Below are 23,550 nucleotides of genomic sequence, written 5' to 3'. Positions count from 1 at the left end.
TGGACATGACCAGGGCAGTCGCCATAGTGGGGTGAAAGGTGGTAACAATTATAGAGGCCCCCACTGCCCAGAGGACCCCACAAAATCAAGAAGTTATACTATAAAGACTCAGATTCTATTATTAATATATAAGTTCCATGCCTAAGATTTTTATAAAATAACAAAAAATGTAAATGCTTCCAAATATCTTTTCTCTCCCCTCCATTAGAATGATTTAAAGGCGGGGTGCATGATTTTTGAAAAACACTTTGGAAAAGGGAGTCGGGCTGAATTCCAAAACACACTTGTAGCCAATCAGCAGTAAGGGGTGTGACTACTAACCAACATCATTGCCTGGGTCGTGTATGTGTGGGCGGTTCTATCAAAAGAAGGTTCAGATTCTATTGGGGTAGGGGCAGAGCCGGCGCCAGACCATAACTAACAGGGGGGCACTCGGCTTCCAACGGGGGGCACGCAATAGCAACAATAACTTGCAAAAACAAGACATTAAAACAACAAATACAGCAAGCACACACTCATACAACTGGTACAGACTGTCAGCTCATTTCCCGTAAGACCACAAACTATGCGCAAAACTATTGAACTTCGACCGCGGCGTGAGCGCAAGCTGAGCTCCGCTGCGCTCGCGCTCACTCAACGCAACAACAAACCGCCCTCGCGCGGCGCAAGCCATTGAAATGAATGAGTTTCTCATTCTAGCTTTAAAAAAAGCCGCTTTACCATAATCACTTCGTAATGCAGTTAACGGTCTATAGCCACACTTCACATTAAGCTTACGTAATTTAAAACAACGCTAACTTACCTTTGAAATAGCTGAAGACGGCGTGTAAGAACAATAGACTTCCTTAAAAAAGTGTCCTGTAGATTTGTAAATTCCACCTCAACCTCTAATCTCTGAGTTTGAGCCAGTCTGTGTTTGCATGAAGATGGAGCAGGCGGTGCTGGTTCATTCTAAATGTTCTAATATTCATATTTTACACGATCCATAAAATGCCGCGAAAAAACACGTTGCTAGTATCAAGTCACAAATGCTAAAGACGTAAGATGGGTGAGACGCGGCAATACATCCAATCAGAGAAACTGGTCTATTTTAATTAAAGAAAACATATATCAACTATATTTTCCTCATTTGATTACATTATGAAACATTCAATGTTTAATTTATTTTTATTATTCTATATATATTTTAAAGTAATTAAAAACTTTGTAGGGGGGCACAACAACCTGTTCGGGGGGGCACTGCCCGCGAATGCCCCCCCATGACGCCGGCCCTGGGTAGGGGAGTGTTTGTTTAGGTGATTTTAAATATCAACATTGGCTTTCAGAGATCATGCACCCCGCCTTTAAAGATAGTTTTTAAATGATTCAGTTCATTATTCTGTCCCAACTTTTAGCTTGTGAACAGAAACAAACAGAGAAAGAGACATGTACACACTGTTGATGAATACATCTATTAGCTGTATTAAATAATACATAAAATATATAATATATTCTGTACCATGATTTCTTCTTTCAAAATTAAGACAAGTAATAATTTAAGTGGTTTTATTTTTACATTTACATTTGCTTACTTCACCTGTTTGATAACAGACTGATACAACTATTGAAAAAAAAACTGGAAACTTTTTTTAAATGGTATTTTATTATCATGTAACAATTTCTTATATTTAGTTATTAATGTATAGTATTCAATAATAGCAATATTAATAATAGCAATATTTGATTTAATATTTATATTACTGGGTAGCTATCAAAAGTGTTTGTGTATGTTGCTTTTGGCTGATGTTCAGTGAAAATCTAAATTTGCATTTAGCCTATTTAAGGTATCTGTTTTGTTATTCTGTAATAAATTCTGGTAACACTTTACAATAAGGTTCATTTGTTAACATTAGTAAACTACATCAGTTAACATGAACTAATAATGAACTGCACTTATACAGCATTTATTAATCTTTGTTAATGTTCTTTTAAACAATTACTAATACTTTATTAAAATCTTGTTTACATTAGTTAATGCACTGTAAAATAACATGAACAAACAATTAAAAGCTTTATTTTTATTAACTAACATTAACAAAGATTAATAAATACTGTAACAAATGTATTGCTCATGGTTTGTTCGTGTTAGTTAATACATCAACTAATGTTAACTAATTAACCTTTTTGTAAATTGTTACCGAAATTCTTATTACTGTAGTTGGTTCGTATAAGCTACATGCTTATATCTTTACACAGTATATGATATGGCTAAAGGGTGGTGGGGGTCCAGAATGCTCTAGCTACAGCCCTGGACAATAGACCTTAACATAGTCAGAAATATCTGAATTGATTTCTATAATCATTAAATAATCATATTCAACAATCACATGGTATGTTTGATGCATCTACAAATATGGTGGAAATTAAAGAGCCCCTATGACGTTGTTAAAAAGAACTTTAGTATCCCTTTACATGTGCAAAGCATTTCTAAAAAAAAAAAACTTCAAAGAGAATGTTGAATGGACCGTAAACATGGAATCTAGAAATAAAACGGACATAACTGCATAAACGTTGGAATGTGTCAAATCATTATTTCGCCCTGCACAAAAAAGAAAGACTTTATTGGCATGGAGGTATGAAATGTCTAAAATGATTTAAAATCTCAGTTCATTTCTGTATGTTCTGCCTTAACATGTTTAATGGTGCTGTGTGTCAATGTTTGATGTTAAAATATCTCTTATGATCTTTGGCAAGTGCTTTAAAGGATGATGAAAAAATGACAATACTGTGGTTCTGCAGCATTATTAACATAACTCTGTTGCTGCCCATAGCAACATTAGCTTGAACAACTTACAAAAATGGGTCGTTATTATCATTATTAATTTTGTAGTTGTTGTGGTATTATTATTATTATTGTAATTAATTAAATTAAAAGCCTCTTTTTATGTTGTTTTCTTCTCCCCTTCATTATTCCTTATAAATGTATGTGTAGGCCTACTATGCTTATTGTTGGCTCATGAGGTAAAATTTTGAATGCTCTTTTGAGTACCTGCTAAATTAATAAATAAGTTGAATTAAAAGTAAAATTAATAAGTTGTTCTTTGCATTATTATATTGCATTGCATTACACTGAAATAAAGTATATTATATTATATTATATTATATTATATTATATTATATTATATTATATTATATTATATTATATTATATTATATTATATTATATTATATTATATTTGTTTTGATTTGTGTACTGTTGATGTGCTTTTGTATGTTGTGGTTTTGAAGAGTGTAATTGTAGAGTACAGGCATGTGTTGCCTAAAGGGAGTCAGAAAGAGGAATCAGACCTCATGTCATTTCCTGTCCAAGAGTCTGAAGCTGGCTGCGCGCGACTGCTGCACGAGAGTCCGGAGCGTCAACACGGACGAGCGCTCGAGTAACTTTCATCACTTCTGCAAATCAATTCTGAGCAAACAGTTTTGTAACTATTTCTATAGTATTTGTTTATTTTTTAAAAGCATATAGCGTTAGAAAAAAGCAGTAGTCTTTTTTTTTTGAGGCTCTAAAAGACGAAAATAATTCCAAGAAGAAGAAGAAGAATCAAGATAACTACGTGATTTATATGAGAAGCAACGAGTGTCAACAGTAATGTAAACAAAAAACTACTGAAGATGCATGAAGAGAAAGAAACTTTTCACCGCTCAACGGGAGAGTTATAAGTTTGAGGATTAAAACATGTATTACTGAACCGACACACTGGTACCAAGTAACCGTTTGCAGGTAAGACGGTTAACAGTTCTTAGTTAACAGTTTTAAGTGTTGTGTAAAAGTTCAAATTCAGTTTCATACAATAAAGTATGCACGTGTTCAACAGTGTCGAATGTTTTGCTTCGGTTTGTACAGTAAGCTGTGGACACGTTCGACAGGTTTGAGTGTTTTATAAAAGTTCGCCTGCAGTTTTATACAATAAAGTTTTATAAAGTGTGTAGACATTTAGCAATTCTAAGTGTTTTGTAAAAGTTCAACTTGAGTTTTATTCGGTAAACTGGACACGTTCAACAGGTTTTCAGCAGAAGCGTGCAGAGACTCGCCACAGACAAACCATGTTGTGCTTTGTTTTGCAGTAGCCTATTGTATTATTAGTATTAATACGGCAGTTATTAAATAACTCTGATATTTTCATATATGATGTTTTCATATACAGGAAACGTCATGGAGAGTACTGGATGATCTTGAGTTAAGTTTAGGGTTTCTTGTAGCGCAGTTAAACACTTGAAATAGCATGTTAACCACAGGAATGGTTTGGTGTGAGGATTACAGTTTGTTTGTTTGTTTGTTTGTGTAGGTCATGAGTTTCAAATGCTCGTGTTCAAATTTGTATTTGGACAACTTATATCGCATTGTATCTTGATGCATCATCTTTGCATTTGTTTTTGGCTTGAATTCTCTGTTCATGCCATTCTAGTTTCTTCTTTTGCCAAGCATTATTTCCCAAGCGGCTAGTTTTTACATGCTTTGGCCCACTGACATCAGTTGAACAATAGCAGGGAAAAGTGATAGCGGGAACAAGGACAGACGTATGTTCACAGGCTTGAAGCTTGCTGTGTGTTTCTGTTGTAGGGTAATTTTTAGTCACCTGGCACCTGGCTGCAGAACAAATGTCTGAGGAGGAGCACAGTCACAATCCACCCAAACCTCCAGATGGAGCACAACTGGACAGTCAGCCGCTGGAAGCCTCCACCACCCCATGCCCAGGTATATTAGGCACAGCAAGCATCTGGTGAAGAATTCTTTTAAATCAAACAGTCCAAATTCAGTATACACTTGATAGCTAGTGATCACCATGCATATTGTTGTACTGTATGAAAAATATAACTTGACCACAAGATAAAGCTTAAACATGCATGAAGTACATGCATGAAGTCAATGACCGAATTGTGATTTGCATTGACCCAGTAGGACTGACCAAAACACGTAAATTGTTATTTTCATTCATTCAAAATATACAATAATGTCTTTTATTTTCAGTATTTCACGGTCATTTTTAGTTAGGATGCAATTCTAGGATCTTTTCGTTGTGGTTGGGTGCGTGCTGTGCTGATTTGTGTGAAGTGATGGAGAACGTTTTCAGCAACGTGTGAGAATTTATCTGAGATCAGATGATGGTTTGTCTGCAGATTCAAACGTAAATTACAAACACATTTAGATCAATGACTGTAATGGCAGGGTTCCCACGGGTCCTTGAAATCCTTGAAAGTTTGTGAATCTGGGGGAAAAAGTTCAAGGCCCTGGGACGTTATTGAAAATATACATACAAATTCTAGACTTTTTAAGCACACATGCTAAACCGTTCACTTTAAATGCTTATCTGTATGCAAATGTTGATTCATACCAAAATTGCTTTTTTGCATATTTGTGTTTGACACATGAAAACGTCTCAGGTTACGTATGTTACTGTTGTTCCCTGAGAAGGTAATGAGACGCTGCGTCTCCCTTGCCATACTTCCTGCGTCCTTGTAACGCCGTCTTTGGCAATATTTCAAATAGCGATATACTTCCTGGCACCCGCGTGTTTGTCATTAAGCTTCACCATTGGTTGAATTTGATATACACATTCAGATGCACTTACCCCTGGAGGCATCCCCAGTTTCACCGCAGTGACGCAGGCTAGTTCCCTCGAAAGGGAACTGTAACAATGTATCTTAAAACGTAACACGATGTAACCTTGCTCTCACTTGAAATGTCTCCCCACATTTAGTCCTTGAATTTGAGGGTATTGGACCTGGAAAGTCCTTGAAAGTTCCTTGAATTTGAAGTTAACTAAGGTGTGGGAACCCTCTAATGGGTTTCTAGAATTTAAACTTTTTTTTTCTTCAAATGACATATAAAACATATAAGCAGACGTTCTTTGCGCTTGTGGAAGTCTTCATAACAGGGCTCACAGTTCTAGTGAGCCGTTCTGTGGTTTTAAGAGTATATGCTTGGTAACTTAGCTTTGGAGTCATGCATGCATCTTACAGAAAGATTGGTTTGCTCATGCAATACTTTAAGAACAGAACAGACTCTTTATAGGGAATCATTATGGCACTCAGAGGGTCTCTGAATTTCAGTGGGGGAATGGACCACTCGTGACTTCTCTTAAAGGGACACTCCACTTTTCTTTGCTCATTTTCCAGCTCCCCTAGAGTTAAACATTTTATTTTTACCATTTTGGAATCCATTCAGCCAATCTCCGGGTCTGGCGGTACCACTTTTAGCATAGCTTAGCATAATCCATTGAATCTGATTAAACCATTAGCATCACGCTAAAAAATAACCAAAGAGTTTCAATATTTTTCCTATTTCAAACTTGACTCTTCTGTACTAAGACATCATGTACTAAGACCGACGGAAATTAAAAGTTGCGTTTTTCTAGGCTGATGTGACTAGGAACTATACTCTCATTCTGGGTTAATAATCGAGGACTTGCTGCCATATCATGGCTGTAGGACGGGGAATTAAATTACGTTGTGCCTGAAAATAACTTTCAATAGCAGAGGACTATTTTCGGGGAATGCGCAAAATCCTTGTGCCTATTTTTGAGAGCGATGCTAAATGGTCTAATCAGATTCAATGTATTATGCTAAGCTATGCTAAAAGTGGATTCCAAAACAATACAAATCTAATTTTTAACTGGAAAATGGAGTGTCCCTTTAAGACCCGTCTGTCCTGTTAGATATGGTTGAAAGTTCCAGATTAGTCATGGTGCTCTCTACAAAGGGCACTGCAGAATATGCATATGTGGCGTCAAAGTTGTTCGTCTTTGGAGTGGGGGCCTACGGACATGCAGTGTGTCTTCGGACATGCATGTGTGCAAACAACAAGTGGCTTTTGAGCGCACCACCTCTGCAAAGTGCCACAGTCCCCTCCAAAGAAATCAGATCCACAGGCGTATTTACTGTGGGAGAGGGCAAGTTCTGTCTCAATCCTTCGTTTGCACAACAGTGCTGCGTGTTGATTCCTGTGTGACTGCCACAGCCAATGCACCATGGTGAGCCAGCCACAGTCAAAATTAGGCCACCGGGCATATATGAGATCCGCCCAATAACCGCTAATTACATTTAGCTCTGAATTGTTCCTAAACATCTGAGGTTTTGCCTCGACATGAAGCACACTTGTTTAGACTGCAAGGAATTCTCACCTTGCTGCATTTAGACATTGTGCTTGAGTTGGCCATCCTGGTATTTACATTTACTATGCAACATTTAAATCTAAACATTGACGTTATAAATGATCGTTTTGTTGCGTGCAGTCCGTCCTGCTTCAGAAGGTTCACAGCACAGTTGCTTTCACTATCAGCATTACAGCATATAAGAACTGTCTTCAAGTCAGTTTGGTTATTTTTCTTTTTGTTATATTTAGCCCAACAATAATAACATGATCTCAGATCTGGACTCATAGTTCATGAACACACACGCTTGCATGCGGTTGTTTGATTATGGATATGGCACCCGCATGGGCCAGACACTGCATGCATTGACTGGATTTTTCAGTCGAGTGCCACAGTACTGTGTACAGGCCTGACTCATATTGGGAGATGATCTGTCCACACTAACTCCCTTAAACCCACTCTGCTCTCCAGAGTAAAGCTGTTTTCGCCATTTCATTTTATTCTTAAATTTAGAAAGGCGTTTTGAAACTTTAAGACAAATACTGTCAAACATCTCTGGATATGCTATGCTTGAATTGCTAGAGTTACTATGCTGGAATTATGATCTAAGAGTATGATCAAGGCCCTGGTCAAAGTTTTCTGGAAAAAAAATCATATTATTCCGTGTAGTGTAGGATAACAAAATAAAAATTCTAGACTTTTTAAGCACACATGCTAAATTGTTAGTTTTAAATGCTTATATCTTTTGTATGTGAATGTTGATTCATACCAAAATGCATTTTTGCATGGTTGTGTTTGACAAATGAAAACGTCTAGGGTTACATATTTGACTGTTGTTCCCTGAGAAGGGAGCGAGACACTGTGTCTCCCTTGCCATACTTTCTGCATCCCTGCAACACCGTCTTTGGGAGTATAGTCGATGTCAGATAGCGATATACTTCCTGACTAGCCTGGCTCCGCCCTCCTACGTGCTTCCGCTTAATTTTAATTTCGCTTCAGTACTACGTCTGGGACCGCTGTGTAGAGTTTCGTTTTCTCCTGCAAAAATCTGCAGGTCCAATCAGTGAACAGATGGGGGTGGCTAAGAACGATGACGTTGAGGTTGTGCGTTAGTTTGAGTTGTAGTTCAGTAATGGCAGCAGAGAAAGACGTGAGAAAAGCTATTCGGTCTGTTGTTGCAAAACTGCCGAATATACAGAAGTTAAAGCCGGAGCAAGAACAATGTTCGCTAAGTTTTGTTGGTCTGATCATTCGAACTTGTTCTTTCCGGATGGTTTCGGTGCATGATATACGTCACGACCACACGTTAGTGATTGGCTATGGCAGATCCTGAGTGACTCTGGGCAGATCCAATAGTTTTAAACTTCAACAGAGGACCCTCCTTAACGGAAGTAACGCTTTGCAATGGAGCGTAGCCAGACTCTGTACAAATGAAATGAATGTACGAAAGTCTGGTTGGACCAGGCTACTTCCTGACTCCCTTACCCTGTCTTTGTCGTTAAGCCTCACCATTAGGGCTGGGATAAACGATTATTTTTTAAACGATTAATCTAGCGATTATTTTTTCGATGCATCGATTAATCTAACGACTCATTTTATCAGTCCGATTCGACTTCGATTCGATTTTCGATTATCTCCCCATTAATTAACTAATAGCAATTTATACATGTTGATTTACATATCTGAATGTAAAAATTTCAATTATATGTTGATTGCTCTTGAAATTTCAAAATAAAAAAGACTATACAAGTGCAAAATAATGCATTCTTTGTCAGAGGTAGCATTTAATAAAGCGTTTGCAGTGCATACTGTGCAGTTTAGTAACAGTATAAAAATCTCAAGTTCAAATGACTTTATTTTGCATGCATTTATGAGCAAAACCTCTTCAATGTGCCTTTTGATGGTCACACAGTGTAATTTTTATAACTTGATTTGTTTAATCCACATTGTTTTCGTGCTGTTTTAGTCCATGTAATGACAGATACAAACACAATTAAACTTAAGAAGCACATACATTATTACATCTCTTTCTCTTAAGTTTATTAAGATAGATGAGGACTCATTTACTGCTGTACAGAGAGTGAATAAAAGCGCAGTCATCTGGCAACAGTGACATATATCATTGCTTTTTGTTAAATTGCTCAGTCATGACTGTTTAAAACACACTTGGCATCACATTCATGATTTTATGGTAAAATGACACTCTTTCGCGTCAATCCACGAGCATTTAACCCATAAACAAAGCACTTTCACTTTAATTGAGCTTGAGCAGCGCAGCAGAACCACGCAGAAACGATTGCAACACTGTTGCTACAGAGCCGCGAGCTCGCGCTGCTCATGCGGCAGGGTGCATGCTTGTTAACATGGGCGCTGAAAAAACATGCGCCGCTTACGCACTGCTCACACTTGCTGTGAAGCCTGTGTGGACTGGAGCCACTCGCGTTGCTACTACTCTACTGCACCGCCTTTTTGGGTCTGACGAATCGACGCGCATATTTTGTGTCGACGTATTTTTTGCGTCGACGTCGTCGATTACGTCGACGCGTTGTCCCAGCCCTACTCACCATTGGTTGAATTTGATTTACACATTCAGACGCACTTACCCCTGGAGGCGTCCCCAAAGTGTCACCACAGGGACGCAGCGCGAGATCCCTGAAAAGGGAACTGTAACAATGTATACTAGTCAACATTTGAAGTGGATCAAAACCTTTTGTAAAAGTTGTGTCAAAATTTTGAACAATACCGTTCTTGTCTTATAGAACAACTTTGATGAAATTTTTTGATCCACTTCAAATGTGGACTACTGTATCTTAAAAGGTAACACAATGTAACCTTGCTCTCACACTTGAAATGTGTCCCTACATTTAGTTTTTGAATTTGAGGGTATTGGACCTGAAAAGTCCTTCAAAGTTAACTAAGATATGGGAACCTACTGGTGCTATAGTGGTGCTATATCACCCCTGGGCGGTTCTTCATAGGTGTTTCATAAGTGCTATGTAGCACTAAAAGTGGTTCACCTATGATTATGGCTTTTAATGCTATTTAGCACAAATTTTTGTGTGGAGAAATCATCAATTCAGACACTTTTAGTGGTTGATGTGTACTCAAAAAGAATAGATAGAATAGATTTAGATAGAATAGATTTAATAGATCAAATTGATGACAGTTCTATAAACAAACACTTTAGTGTAAGTTTTAGTGGCGTCTTTTCATTCAAACTTTGAGCCCTCCGGTTCTAAATGGCTTGATATTCTCACCACATAATTAGTTGCAAATGCTCAGCTAGTTTTTCAAGATGTATATTTTGGCATCATGAGCAGATATGACTTGCCTGTCTCCTTTGTATGGGAAAGATTGAAGAGGTTTCATCATGGTGGAGCGTTGTGGGGTCTGTCTTTAATTCCTGACCTGATGGTTTCAGATCGTCATTGAGGTTCTCGTATAAGGGGAGTCACTCCAGCTTTTACTTCTGTCAAAGATTATGGCATTAAAATGATAAAGTAGCAGTGGTTGTTTGAAAACATTCACTGTTCTTAAGCTCTCGTAAGTTGTGAATATTTTTGAACAAGAAGGATTAAATAAGAAAGTGGGTAAAAGGGAGAGAAAAATGGCAAGCACAAATCAATGCTGACCTATGAGGCAGTTGTTGGCCACTCACCAGTGTATTTGAAACTTCCTGTTGCTTTTTGAGCCAGCAGAGGTGCGTGACTGTGCAAAAGTAAATGTGTTTATGTTAAAGAGAACCATACTGCGTCACGCGTGAAGATGCCAAACCCTCAAACAGCGATATAGACCCCCCACATTATTCACACGGTTATATACCCATACAAAATTTTTCATAAACAAGATATACGCTCTTAAATCCTCCCCAAAGCCTGTTAAATACCAGCCATTTTCTATTTTAATGAGCTTACAGTGTTTTCCCCTCCTCTATTGTACTTGCTAAATAATCTGTGATTTTGGATAAATTCCAAAACAGTTCTTTGAAGCTTTTTCTTCCCAAGCGTGTGCGCTTTTACTTTTGGCCAGTTTACAAGGCCAGATTAAACTCCATTGTTTCAGAGCCAAGCTTAGTAAAGATGTTAACATACAGTAGTTATCAGAATGTCTCTTCAGAGGATCAGCCATTTGCTTAATTATTTTCTTTTGGCTCCCCTAATTACATCCCTTAGGGGTCATCGCCAAAATAATTGTGTCAAAGTCATGATGGGCTCACAAACGTGTAACAGAAGTGGATGAAGGGGGGTTTTAAATGAGGCGCTTTGTTTTAATCCGTCTGAGATGCTCCACTAAATGACACCACCTGTTTCGACTCATTGCAGTCATTAAAAAAGGTACAGATGAATGAGAATAAATATGCAGCAGTTGTAGAAAGTCTGTATGTTTGACTTATTGTTACTGGGAGAGATGATGGCAGAAGATAATTGACTCACGGGCCTTGCGAACCATATGGATGGAATATGAAATGCATGGTGCACATTTCTGGACAGTTGAACAGCAAAATAAAAGAAAGAATGCAGAGCAAGACAGATTCAAGTTTATGGATCTCACTGGCTCACATCCAGGGCAGTGCATTTCTGACAAACAAAAAAAAAACACATTTTGATGCTTTTAAATGGTTTTTACAAAAGCAAAACTTTTACCTTACATAACCAAAGTCAGCTCAGACACTCCCAAACAACTGGCATGTTTTAAATTTCAGGTTGCATAACATGAAATTTATGCGTTTAAAATCTCACTCATGAGATTGCAGGCATGATACAACACATTTGAAATCTATTCTTGATGAGAGATGTATTTGCCCTCTATCTTCGCAGTTTAAAGGGATAGTTCACTCAAAAATGAAAATAATGTCATTAATGACTCTCCCTCATGTCCTCATGTCGTTCCAAACTCGTAAGACCTCCGTTCATCTTCGGAACACAGTTTAAGATGTTTTAGATTTAGTCCGAGAGCTTGTTGACCCTTCATTGAAAATCTACGTACGGTATACTTTCCATGTTCAGAAAGGTAATAAAAACATCATCAAAGTAGTCATGTGACATCAGTGGGTCAGTTAGAATGTGTTGAAGCATCGAAAATACATTTTGTTCCAAAAATAACAAAAATTACGACTTTATTCAGCATTGTCTTCTCTTCTGCGTCTGTTGTGAAGCGCATGCGCGTGACTACAGTGACGCGGATGACGTGTTATCCTCAGACATGTGCGGAATTTTTTTTTTTTCAAACTTACAGCGTGCATCTCCCTCAGACTGTAAACGAAGCCCGGGCACAAAAAAAAGCTGGGGCGCACCAGATAACACATCAGCCACGTCACTGCAGTCACATGACTTTAGTCTCGCGCATGCACTTCACAAAAGAAGCAGAAGTAGGGCTGGACAATAATTCCATATCAATATATATCTCGCGGTATATATTTTTTCAATAATGTTGATATGGCTTCTTAACACATTTCCGATATTCAACAGCGTCCTGTGGCCCTTCTCATGTCACGTCTAAAAACACGTGTTTAACGCCGGTCAATGCGCTTCTTCCTTCAGAGCGTGTAGTGCCGGAAAACGTAATGCCTGATCGGATTTCAATCGCTCATCTGTGCCTCGTGTCAAATCATATCATTGTTATTATGCGATCAATGAATCTGGTGTTCGCCAGAAGAGCTGTCATTCAGAATATGAGAAGGAGGTCCGTCAAGTCACAGCTTCCAATGGTGACACCATATAGGGAGGGAGAAAAGAAAATGTAATGCAGTACAAACTGAACTACGGATGAGAAAAATCATAAATCAGGTTCACGTGTGAAATAAGGGGGAAAAAACATGCAATAGATAAAATTATGTAGGCAGCTATTGGTCTTGTTATGAGTACATGTATATGACGTAGTATGCTAGTATCTAATATACAGTATAATTATGTAGCTTGCTATACAATTATAAATAGAGCTTTGATATAAATGTTTCTGTCCAACTATCTTATGTATCATTAAATAGCCTACTACCATTAAAAAGTTTTAGGGTGACTTTCACTGTTATTTAATAATATTTTTCCACATATTACTATAATAGTAAATTGATCAAAATTATGTAACTATGAAAGTTAAGACTGTGACTGAAGAATTTGTTATTAAAATGATCCATTAGTTTGAGACCCTTGCATTACAGCATTTATAACTGACTGACATTCAGATGAACTTTATCAATATTAAAGGTGAGCCCTAAAGTCTGATTATTTGGCAGTGAGTTTACATTAAAAATTTTATGAAGGCTAAATGCATTTTTTTATTTTTGTAAATATTATGTAGTTTTATGTAGGCTTCATAGACTTGGTAAATTCATTTGTTTAGAAGTTTGTATGTAGAGACATTAGTTTTGGGCATTCTTTGCAGTTTATCCCAAGGCTTTTTCAACATTCATACTGTTATTGGATTTATACCGTACCGACCGAAATTTAGAAGTATACCGGCAACAAAAATTTTGGCCATATCGTCCAGCTCTAAGCGGAAGAGAAGACAATGCTGAATAAAGTTGTAATTTTTGTTATTTTTGGACCAAAATGTATTTTCGATGCTTCAACACATTCTTACTGACCCACTGTTGTCACATGGACTACTTTGTTGATATTTTTATTACCATTCTGGACATGGACAGTAAACCGTATGTAGATTTTCAATGAAGGGTCAACAAGCTATCGGACTACATCTAAAACATCTTAAAGGGATAGTTCACCCAAAAATGAAAATTCTGTCATCATTTACTCACTCGTATGTTGTTACAAACCTGTATAAATTTCGTTGTTCTGATGAACACAAAGGAAGATATTTTGAGAAATGTCTGTAACCAAACCGTTCGTGGACCCAATTTACTTCCATAGTATTATTTTTTCCTACTATAGAAGTGAATGGGGTCCACGAACGGTTTGGTTACTAACATTTTGTCAAAATATCTTCCTTTGTGTTCATCAGAACAACAAAATTTATACAGGTTTGTAACAATATGAGAGAAATTATGACAAAATTTTAATTTTTGGGTGAACTATCCTTTTAAACCGTGTTGTGAAGATGAACGGAGGTCTTACGAGTTTGGAACGACATGAGAGTGAGTCATTAATGACATTATTTTCATTTTGGGGTGAACTATCCCTTTAACATAAAAAAGATCTAAGGCACCATCTTTGCTCTTCAAGCGATCTCAAATTGCACCGGTTGTGCCCGTGAATTTGAGAAACGCAGCCTGCAGCTTAGTTTGCTTCTGCATCCCTTTAACACCCTCTCTGTTCCCTGTGCCCAGTGGCTGCCACATTGTTCCAGATGCCTGCAGAGCAGCAAACCTGAACACGATGATGAATATTAGCTTACAGCTGCATAAAATCAACCTCAATTTTATGCTCCCATTTATTTTCTTATTTTTCCTCGCCCTCTATTTTTCCCCAGTTCGTTCACTGTGTTAGATTTATATGACCCTCAGTGGATTTTTAAAGAGTGATGATTTTAATTAGTCGGATAATGACAAGTAATTACCTCACAACACAAGTGGCCGATGCACTGCTTCTCTAGGCCTCTGAGATTGGCTGATACTTAACAGTTTTCTTTGTCACTTACGCCCAGTAGATTTTTCTCCATGGAATCTGTTTAATGTTAAAAGGAGTGAATTTTACACTTTCACACGGAAATTATCTTTAGATTGGAAAGGGGTGTTATTTCACTGCCGCACAAGGAAAAGTCTATTCAATCTTATGCATTCCGTTAAAAGCTAAATTGTCCATTATGGTTGTAATGTCATGTAAGTGAAGGTCTCATTGAGTTAAAAGAGAAGTTGTGTATGTCAGAGTTGGAGAAAGTTTTCAACTAGCTTGTCTCTATCGCCAGAGTCTTCATTTTAGCTATTCCACTGAGATAGAGGGGGTGCAAAATATCTCTTAAGGTCTCTTGTCAGTGTCTCGTTTTTTGGTCTCTTACTCTGGATAGCAACTTCTAAAAGAGCATTAGTTGGGGTTGTTAAAGAAAGAGCAACAATAAAGAAAGGCAGGGGCTTGAGGGTTGAGAGAATTTCAAAGTGTCCCTGTAAAGCCACAAGGCTGCTCAGCATCTAATACCGTGCCTCATACCTGACTGCTCGAAGATTATAGAAAGTCTCACTGTGCTCTCCCAGACCTCAAGAGTAAATAAGGCAATACCATAGAAAGAAAAGAAATGCAATGAAAGTGATATCACAACTTAGAGAAAAAGATGGCAAGAAAGAGAGACAGATGGGAAGATTCAACAGGGATGGTAACTCAGAATCAGCAGAGTATGAGAATCTTGGCCAAGTAACAGGCAGATGTTATACACACGGTCAGAAAAATACTCCTCTCTTTTTGAAGCTGAAGTGTATAACTCAGTTTAATATGCATAGATGACTGTAAATAAGCCATTTATAGGTTGATTTCTTTGAAAAGCTCCTGTAGCTATGTAGCACTATCAAAATATTGGTCTGTTTTGTTGTTGTTGTTGATTTTTGAGAAGCCTGAGCAGCCTTGGTGGATGGCTGAACCAACTGTGCAAATCTGGGCTAGGACTTTTGGTTTGTTTGACTCAAGGGAACTGTTTGAGTAACCTGTCTGAAAATGCCGTATTTTCTTGACTATAAGTCACACTTTTTTCATAGTTTGGCAGGTCCTGGAACTTATAGTTAGGTGCGACTTATAGACGGTTTCAGCAGTAACAACATAAACAAGCAGCTGTCGTGGTCCGCACGTAACTTCCGGTAAACTCCGCTAAGAATAAATAACAACAAAGTTCTTTAAACGTAGTTTATTTATATAACAAGCAAAAAAACAATACATAGATTACCTAGGAAACCAAAACATTTGTTATTTTTGACAAGGCACTTCCGTTTAGCAACTAGTCAGACCATTAAAAAAAAGTTCGGATGCAGACGTGTATCGCGTCAACACGTGGGTCCGATGAAACGGTCTATACGTCAAAATTATTTCATATGAACCAAGAGAAACCATTACCATCTACAGCTGCGAGAGTCCGCTCTATGCTGCTCCTGTATTTATGTAATTAAATGGATTCAGTGATACAGAATGACTTCTGGACCTTTTTGAACTTGATATGGCTTGTCGTGTTAATTTAGCCTATTCAGCCTATGTAAATAACTGTTTATGTTACTTTAACATGTACGGACACCTATTCAGCCTCTTGTTCTGTGCTATTGTTTAGTTGAATAACTTGCCTTTCCAGATTAAATGTCTGTTTTTCGGCTTGGATTTTGTGAAATCATTTTCTAAATAAACGTGACTTATATGTTTTTTCCTCTTTAAAACGCATATTTGACTGATGCAATTTATAATCCGGAGCAACTTATAGTCCGGACAATACGGTAGTCTTTCTTTGCAATTTCATTTATTGACACCAGTGACACCGAAATTGCACATGTCACCGTGTCTTTATCTCAGTGTAATATCCCGTAAACCTTCACTGGATTTCAGTCAACTGGAAATATGCTTGTGTATGATGTTCCAAGCCATTTTTGTTATCGTGGGAAAGTACTATAAAATTTAGGTGGACCTTTATTTCCCTGCATTATATAAGTAACATAATGCCTTTAATGCCATAAACTCTTTATGACCATTACCCACATACTATATTTTTATTTTTATGTTATTGTGTTTTTTACCAGGAAATGTCCTGTTTACAAGTCAAGTAAAATTTAGACAATTTCTCTGCCTCGGGGATCCACACACATCGTTTGCATAAGTCATACAAGTACAATCCTAAAGCAGTTACACCTCATAGTACAGCATTGTGCTTCTACAGTAGTTTATTTTTAATGCATTTGGCCAGGTTTTAAACAGCATGTCTAATTCTGAAAAGTGTTGCAAATATGGCATATTTGCTAAGATCATTAAGTTTCTTGAAATTCCTCATTGCTTCAACCAAATAATATATAATATGGAAGGCTGAGCTGAAACTGCGATGCCTGAACAACAAATCTCTCTTGCCTACTCCGTACGGCTTGATTATGATGAGGAATTAAAATCCTGTCTTTGATAAACGCTGGGTTCCAGTTGCTAATGCTTGATGATCCGCTGCAATGAGAGAACAGAAGGAGCTGACGCATGCTTCAGTGCCACAGCGGTATAAAGAGAGACTTCTGTTCTGCAGCATTACACAGACAGGCTTCGTCAGTCTGCATTTTGAAGCTAAAATGCTTCATAAACCTGATCCCTGTCTGTCCACAGTTCAAGATCTGCTCTTCCCTGCTTACACACTCACCCACAAATGCACAAAAACTCTCTGAACCTTGCAGTTATACTCTCTCCATTTTGTTTTTCTTGTCTTTGTGTTGCTTGCTTACAATGTGCATTTTTATTATCTTTCAAATTGTGCAAATTGAAAATGCACCCAATGGAAACTGCCACATATCGCAAAAAAATGATGTTCGAGCGATGTGGTCTCCAAAAAGGTCACCTGATGTGCATAAAGTCGGATGATCATTCCTTTAAAGGGGACAGAGAATGAAAATATGTTTTTGTCTTAGTTAAATAACGGTAGTCTACCCGCATTCATGAACATATGAAAAGTGCTAGACATTCTGAACATCTCCGTTTCATAGAAATTCCTCCTTTAGAAATGTCACATCACAGAACAAGGATAAATCCCCTGTTCAATCGTTCTATGTTACCTTTAAAATGGCGCGGTATGTTTGGTTGGAGGACAAGACAGAAGAGGTGTGTTTGACTTCATGTGGCATTACAAGAAACAACAAGCACATGGCATCAAAATACTTATTATGGAGTCGACTGCTCTGAATGCTTTCAAGTCGCTTTGGTGGTATTTTGATGTCATCCGAATGTCGGACTGGGCACAACGCAGTAGAAAGTCGGACATACCCGTCACAAAGTTTTTGGATTACTTATTGCGAGACAACAAGATTAAGATGGAAACGTTGTTATTTCACAACAGTTTTTTGTTGACATTTAGAAAGTAACGCTAAAGTTTTGTGCAAATCTTTAATGAAACCGCAGCTAGTGCTAGTTTCATGTCTGGTATTACTCCATAAACTAATACTGACCAAAAGACTGTACTGTAGTTTTGATATGATATACTGTAGATTGGACTGTATCACAGATGTATAAATGTATTATTTATATTGTATCATGTAGAATAGATTATTTATATTAAGCCACCAGATAGTAGAAAGTCAGTCAGATAGAAATTGTTTCAGGAAATGGCCACACGTTCTCTGCTATGGTTAGAGGTTGATTATTGTGACTTTGCTGCTGTTATTGTGATTTTTTTGCTCCGTCAGCAGCTGCTTCCAGATGTGGTCTTACCAATTCCAGCCCTTCATTACTTCACAGGCACATGCAGGATATAAGGCCCCAGGGTCTGCACAGAACCACAGGATACTTTCAAACCTCAGCAGGCGAAGCGTCAGGGCTTATGGTGGCATGAAGAGGTGTTGCAAACAAGTTGTGCCTTTATTTCTCTGAGATAGAAAGAAAGTTTTCTGTGAGTCATGAGCTAAAGCTCGGACAATTCGTCTGTTGTTGGCGTTTTGGTTGAGGAAATGAGGCGGAAGCCCCCATGAGTCATCTCAGTTACAAGTTATGTTTGTCTGCTCAGAGGTGAAGGAGTCTTGTTGAGAAAATAAATAAGTGCATGGAGTCTTAAGCGGTGTCATCAGCTGATGTTGGTACAGTAGATCCCTGTCGTTCAGACTCAATCCTCTCCCTTTGTTTCGTTTACGTCTCTTGACCTATTTTCTCTCTGTGTGTGTCTCTTATTTCTTTAAAAATCCCTCTCTTCCTGTCCACCTCACAAAAGTACAAGGTGAAGAACGAAAGGTCCATATTCCCTAACGTGCTCAGCTCGCACAAAAGACGCTAAAAAGTACAACTAGAGTTTGCCAAGATTCAGAAAAGGAAACCAGGGCAAAAAGGCAGAGAGTCACTAAAGCAAATAAACAAGAGAACAGTGAAGTGATGTTACAAGAGATGCCGTGTGTTTATCAGACAGCCAGTAAAGCCCAGCTGGCTTCCATTTGGGTAGGTATGGGTCAGAGGCCAATATGAAGGGAGAACTGCGTTGTACCCAGCTCAGCTAAACACAGCGCCTCTCTCTTAGACCCAGTCTTGACCCGCTTTGATGTCAGGCTGCTCTAACCTCTTCAGACAGCCCTGTATAATTACCAGGCCGCATAATAAGACCACTTGGCTCCAGTGCTAACTTATAAAACACGCACACACAAACACATGCTGCTGACCGCATAAATGCTCCTTCACGGATACGTGAGCACAGCGCATTCTTAAACGCATGCGCGTTACCGCACGTATGAAAGCACAGATAAACTGTTCCACATGTAAAGAGACGAGCTAGCAGAATAGCTAGCGTGAATATAAACATCCTTCCAAACAGTGCTGTGTTGGCTTAAGGACTTTGCAGTAACACAGGGTCAAAAAGTTCAGAAACGTATAAAATATCAGATATTCTGTGTTATCTCCCATTCGTTTAATTTTTTCTTTCCATTTTTTGGCCGTAGAAGAGGACGAATCCAGTGAGCAAATAACAAAGACCAGCGCACTTATGGAGAAGACAGAAGAATTGGAAAATGGCAACAACAACAACAGTTTATCCCAGCCAGACCTCACCAGTCCTCATGGCAAGAGCATAACATGTAAGCACCCAGAACAATGGGACTACAGTACATTACCTAGCAGCTTCTTTCAGTTTGTATGTATGTACTTGGTCTTCCTGAGGCTTGTTGCATATACAGTACAGTAGCTAGATGAACAATCTTATAGCGGTCACACACACTGGACGAGTAACGCATTGCCGCGTTGTGTCTTGAACAACTCACAGGTTTAAAGTCAACTACTGATTCAAGATGGGCCAGTTTGTACCTTAAGTTAGCTAGCCCGACAGAAAACTTTAAGCACACTGGTTATTTGATATGATAATGTCTAAAATCCACATTTTATACATACTGTAACTGGCAAGTTTTATATACATTCCACTTTATCTGCATTAATGCCTTTTTTTCGTTGCTTCCAAACAGATCAACGTTTCTTGCAGGGTAAAGTGAGTATATGTACATTAAAAATGATTTTGAAAAATTATCATTTAATTTAACGTCAAACTACGTGAGTGCCGTGACAGGATTTTGAACAGCATTCATAGTCGTAGCTGAGCACCGCCGTCACATGTGAAAAAAACAACGTGGTTCATTTTTAAAGAGCACCTATTGTCCGATTCACGTTTTTACATTTCCTTTGGTGTGTAAGTGTGTATTAGTTAGGGATGGGACGGTATGACAATTTCATATCATGATTATAGTAACCAAAGTTATCACGGTTATCATTATTATCATGGTTTTCTTAAAATAAGATGGAAATGTTAAAAAAAACTGATACACAAACTGAAAACATTTGACAAGTTTTATATTTGAAAATCACATTTTAATATTTCATGTCTCTGAAATTATTTCTGTGGTAAAAAATTAAATCTGTCTAATAAGTTTACCGTGAATGAATACATGTCTTTTACACTGAGGACGCTGGGGACATGTCCCCGCCACTTTTTGAAATGGCTGATTTTGTCCCCACCACTTTTTGAAAGCATTTGCTTAAAATGTTTTCAGTAGAAATATCAAAAGTTATTAAACCAAGATGCTTTTTCTTGATGGGCAAAATGACCTAAGAAAATAAGTCTAGTTTTTAGACAAAAAATATACAGTTTTTAGTGAAATTGTGATTAAAACAAGCAAAAATATCTGCTAATGGTGTGAGAGAAAAAAATCTAAAAATAAGATTTCTTTTTTCTTAAACACTTAATTTAAGCAAAATTTTCTCACCCCATTGGCAGATATTTTTGCTTGTTTTAAACACAAATTGACTTAAATTTTAAATTTTTGTCTAAAAACGAGATCTCTTTTCTGTATTTTCTTGTTTTTCGTTGTGTGCTTATAGTGTGTTTTCTTTTACATATGTAATGAAATTCATTGTAATCATTGACATGCTGCTGTTTTCTACAGTATGGTGCTTTGGCACTGTTCGGTTGAGCTGGTGTTGCAGGGACTGTTACATGTGCAGTCGACATTGTTGAGGGTTTTATTCTGAGTATTTTTGTGTTGTTGCCTACACTATGCCCATTTTTGATGCGCCGTTATTCAATATTTTTCCCGTCCTGCTGTAATGTTTTTTTCATCTGATCTTTTGTCCCCACCACTTATCAACACAAACTGACGCCCCTGATGAATACAATACATTATCCCTTAAATACCTTCTTGTGCAAAAATCTATGTTGCATGTGCACGCCTGCGTCAAACTGATTCTGGCTGGACAGGATTTACCGCAAGTTTTCATAATCACGGTAATCAAACACGGTTGTAATGATAATTAAATTTTAAACGATAATACTAACCGTCAGGACATTTTATCATTGTTAATCATGAAACCGGTAATCGTCCTATCCCTAGTATTAGTACATTTTAATGATATTCAAAAGGTACATACCCCAAAGTGAAAAAAATTATGATGCGAGTTATCGTCTCCAACGTAAATCTCTTTTCTTGGACTACAACAAATACACAGATTGTAGGCAACAGTTTACTTCGTGGGATTAGTGATGTAGACAAAACCGACATTATCATAATTCCTCTCTCTTCGGACTCACAGCCTGTAAGTTAACTCCTCTTAGCTTTGCATTGTAACCGAATCTTTCAAACATGGTAAGGAGCGTCACATTTCCGGCTGATGTTAGAGGTATTAAGGCCAATCACAACGTACAGATTAGCTGGCCAATCAGGGACACAGAGCTTTTCAAATCCATGCGTTTCAGAAAGAGAGTGAAATCTGGAGCTACAAAAATGTACGGTATGTGGATTTTTTTTTTTTTTTAACCATAAACCACACAAACACATTGTATTATACCAAATACACAAAAAACGTTGTTGTTTTTTTGCAATGAAATAGGTGCTCTTTAAAGAAATGGTGCAGCAAAGTGCTTCTCGTCCAGTGTATGACCTCCTTCAGAATAAGTTTGGAGTTAATAAAAGCCAACAAATCCAGCCTGGGTTCTGCGGTCTCCCAAAACTGTTAGTTGATGTTAAGACAGATCTCTGTTATGTAAGAACCCAGTGGATTTGGGTTTGTGAGTTTAACAAAAATTCTGTTTTTAATAGAGCACAGGACATTTTGGGGAAATAGGATCTGCACATTGCAAGAGATAAATTTGAAGTCATATCTTAGGACTGTATTAACACTACAATTAAATGAATGCATTTGGCAGACATGTTTATCCAAAGCGGCTTACAGTATAGTGCATTTAAGCATACATGTAACAATAAGTGTGTTCCCTGGGAATCAAACCCATATACTTTGCGCTTCTTACGCAATGCTATACCACTTGACACTGTATGTCAGAGTGAGTGTGACAATTGTCAATTAATAATATCTTGAGCAATGTTCAGGTTATTAACGCAGGTTGTGTATATATGTTGTTGTACTTTAGTTTGAGGAAAGGATTGTATACCTGTCCTGAGAAGTCTTCTGGGTGTGTGTGGATAGAGACTGGGTGGGTACTAGTCTGCATTAAACTGTGACTAAGTCATCTGACTAACAGGCTGATTGTGAATTTGTTCTTCTACTGAGTCACTTACATTTAGCTGTTTGTATGTATGTATGTAAGTGTATTAAATTATTAAAGATATACATGTAAAATGCAGTAAGAGTGCATAAGGGTTTATTGAAACTTAACTGTGACTAAATTTGACAGAACAATGGCATAGGGTCTCCTATGATTTTTACGAGGTGTTTAAAAAATGTCTGCACGAAATGGGCAAATGGAGCACCTGCCGTATTTAATAAGTGAGATTTGATGTTTTTGGTGGTTACAGCCATTGTTGTGGTATTGCCTTGACAACAGTGCCAGGTGAGTTATAGCGCTGCACTTTTGGCACTCAACACCAACTTTCTTACAGCTTTCCAGAGCATAAATTAAGGCTAGTGTTTCATTGTCTTTTTCATAGTTTCAACTTTTCTTCACATCGAACATGCTTTAGATATGTCCTTCAGTTGTATGATATGCGTGATTGTATTTATTATGCAGCAGTAGAGGAAATGACAATGTGAAGTTATTCATGGTTACCAAAATATTTAGCAATTTTGCGTATTAAATTTGGTAGCAGTCACAGGTGTTCATATAACAGGGCTCAACATAAAGGACTGCCCGGTGGCCCGGGCCAGTGTGAAAGACACTCCGGGAAGTAAAATAGTATTTACGGGCCAGTGCTTTGCCCTTAATGACTAAAATATAATTTTTTGCCTGTGGTCGTTTGTCTGTATGTATTCTTATGCAATATTACCATCGAGATCCAATTTAAGCGTTGCAAACGTTAACTTCTCAGCAGTCAAGAGGTTTCTTCTACCCTATTGGTTGAA

The 23,550-nt window shown here is 37.7% G+C and overlaps 1 protein-coding gene across 2 annotated transcripts in view; it reads left to right on the top strand.

Moving 5' to 3' along the window:
- Window positions 1–3,352: 3,352 nt before the first annotated feature.
- mdfi (MyoD family inhibitor) overlaps window positions 3,353–23,550 on the top strand; it is a 38,515-nt gene continuing 18,317 nt past the window's right edge. Inside the window, exons 1-3 of one of the 2 annotated variants that reach the window (XM_065241415.1) lie at window positions 3,353–3,759; window positions 4,600–4,734; window positions 19,653–19,787. In XM_065241415.1, the coding sequence (XP_065097487.1) occupies window positions 4,638–4,734; window positions 19,653–19,787 (232 nt within the window). In that variant the 5' untranslated portion in view covers window positions 3,353–3,759; window positions 4,600–4,637. The remainder of the gene's footprint in view (window positions 3,760–4,599; window positions 4,735–19,652; window positions 19,788–23,550) is intronic. The other variant, XM_065241416.1, reaches the window with a different exon arrangement.

This window comes from Paramisgurnus dabryanus, chromosome 14 (genome assembly GCF_030506205.2).
Source record: "Paramisgurnus dabryanus chromosome 14, PD_genome_1.1, whole genome shotgun sequence".
Taxonomy (NCBI): domain Eukaryota; kingdom Metazoa; phylum Chordata; class Actinopteri; order Cypriniformes; family Cobitidae; genus Paramisgurnus; species Paramisgurnus dabryanus.
Note: the sequence above shows the minus strand (reverse complement) of the source record. Positions and strands in the feature narration are given on the sequence as shown.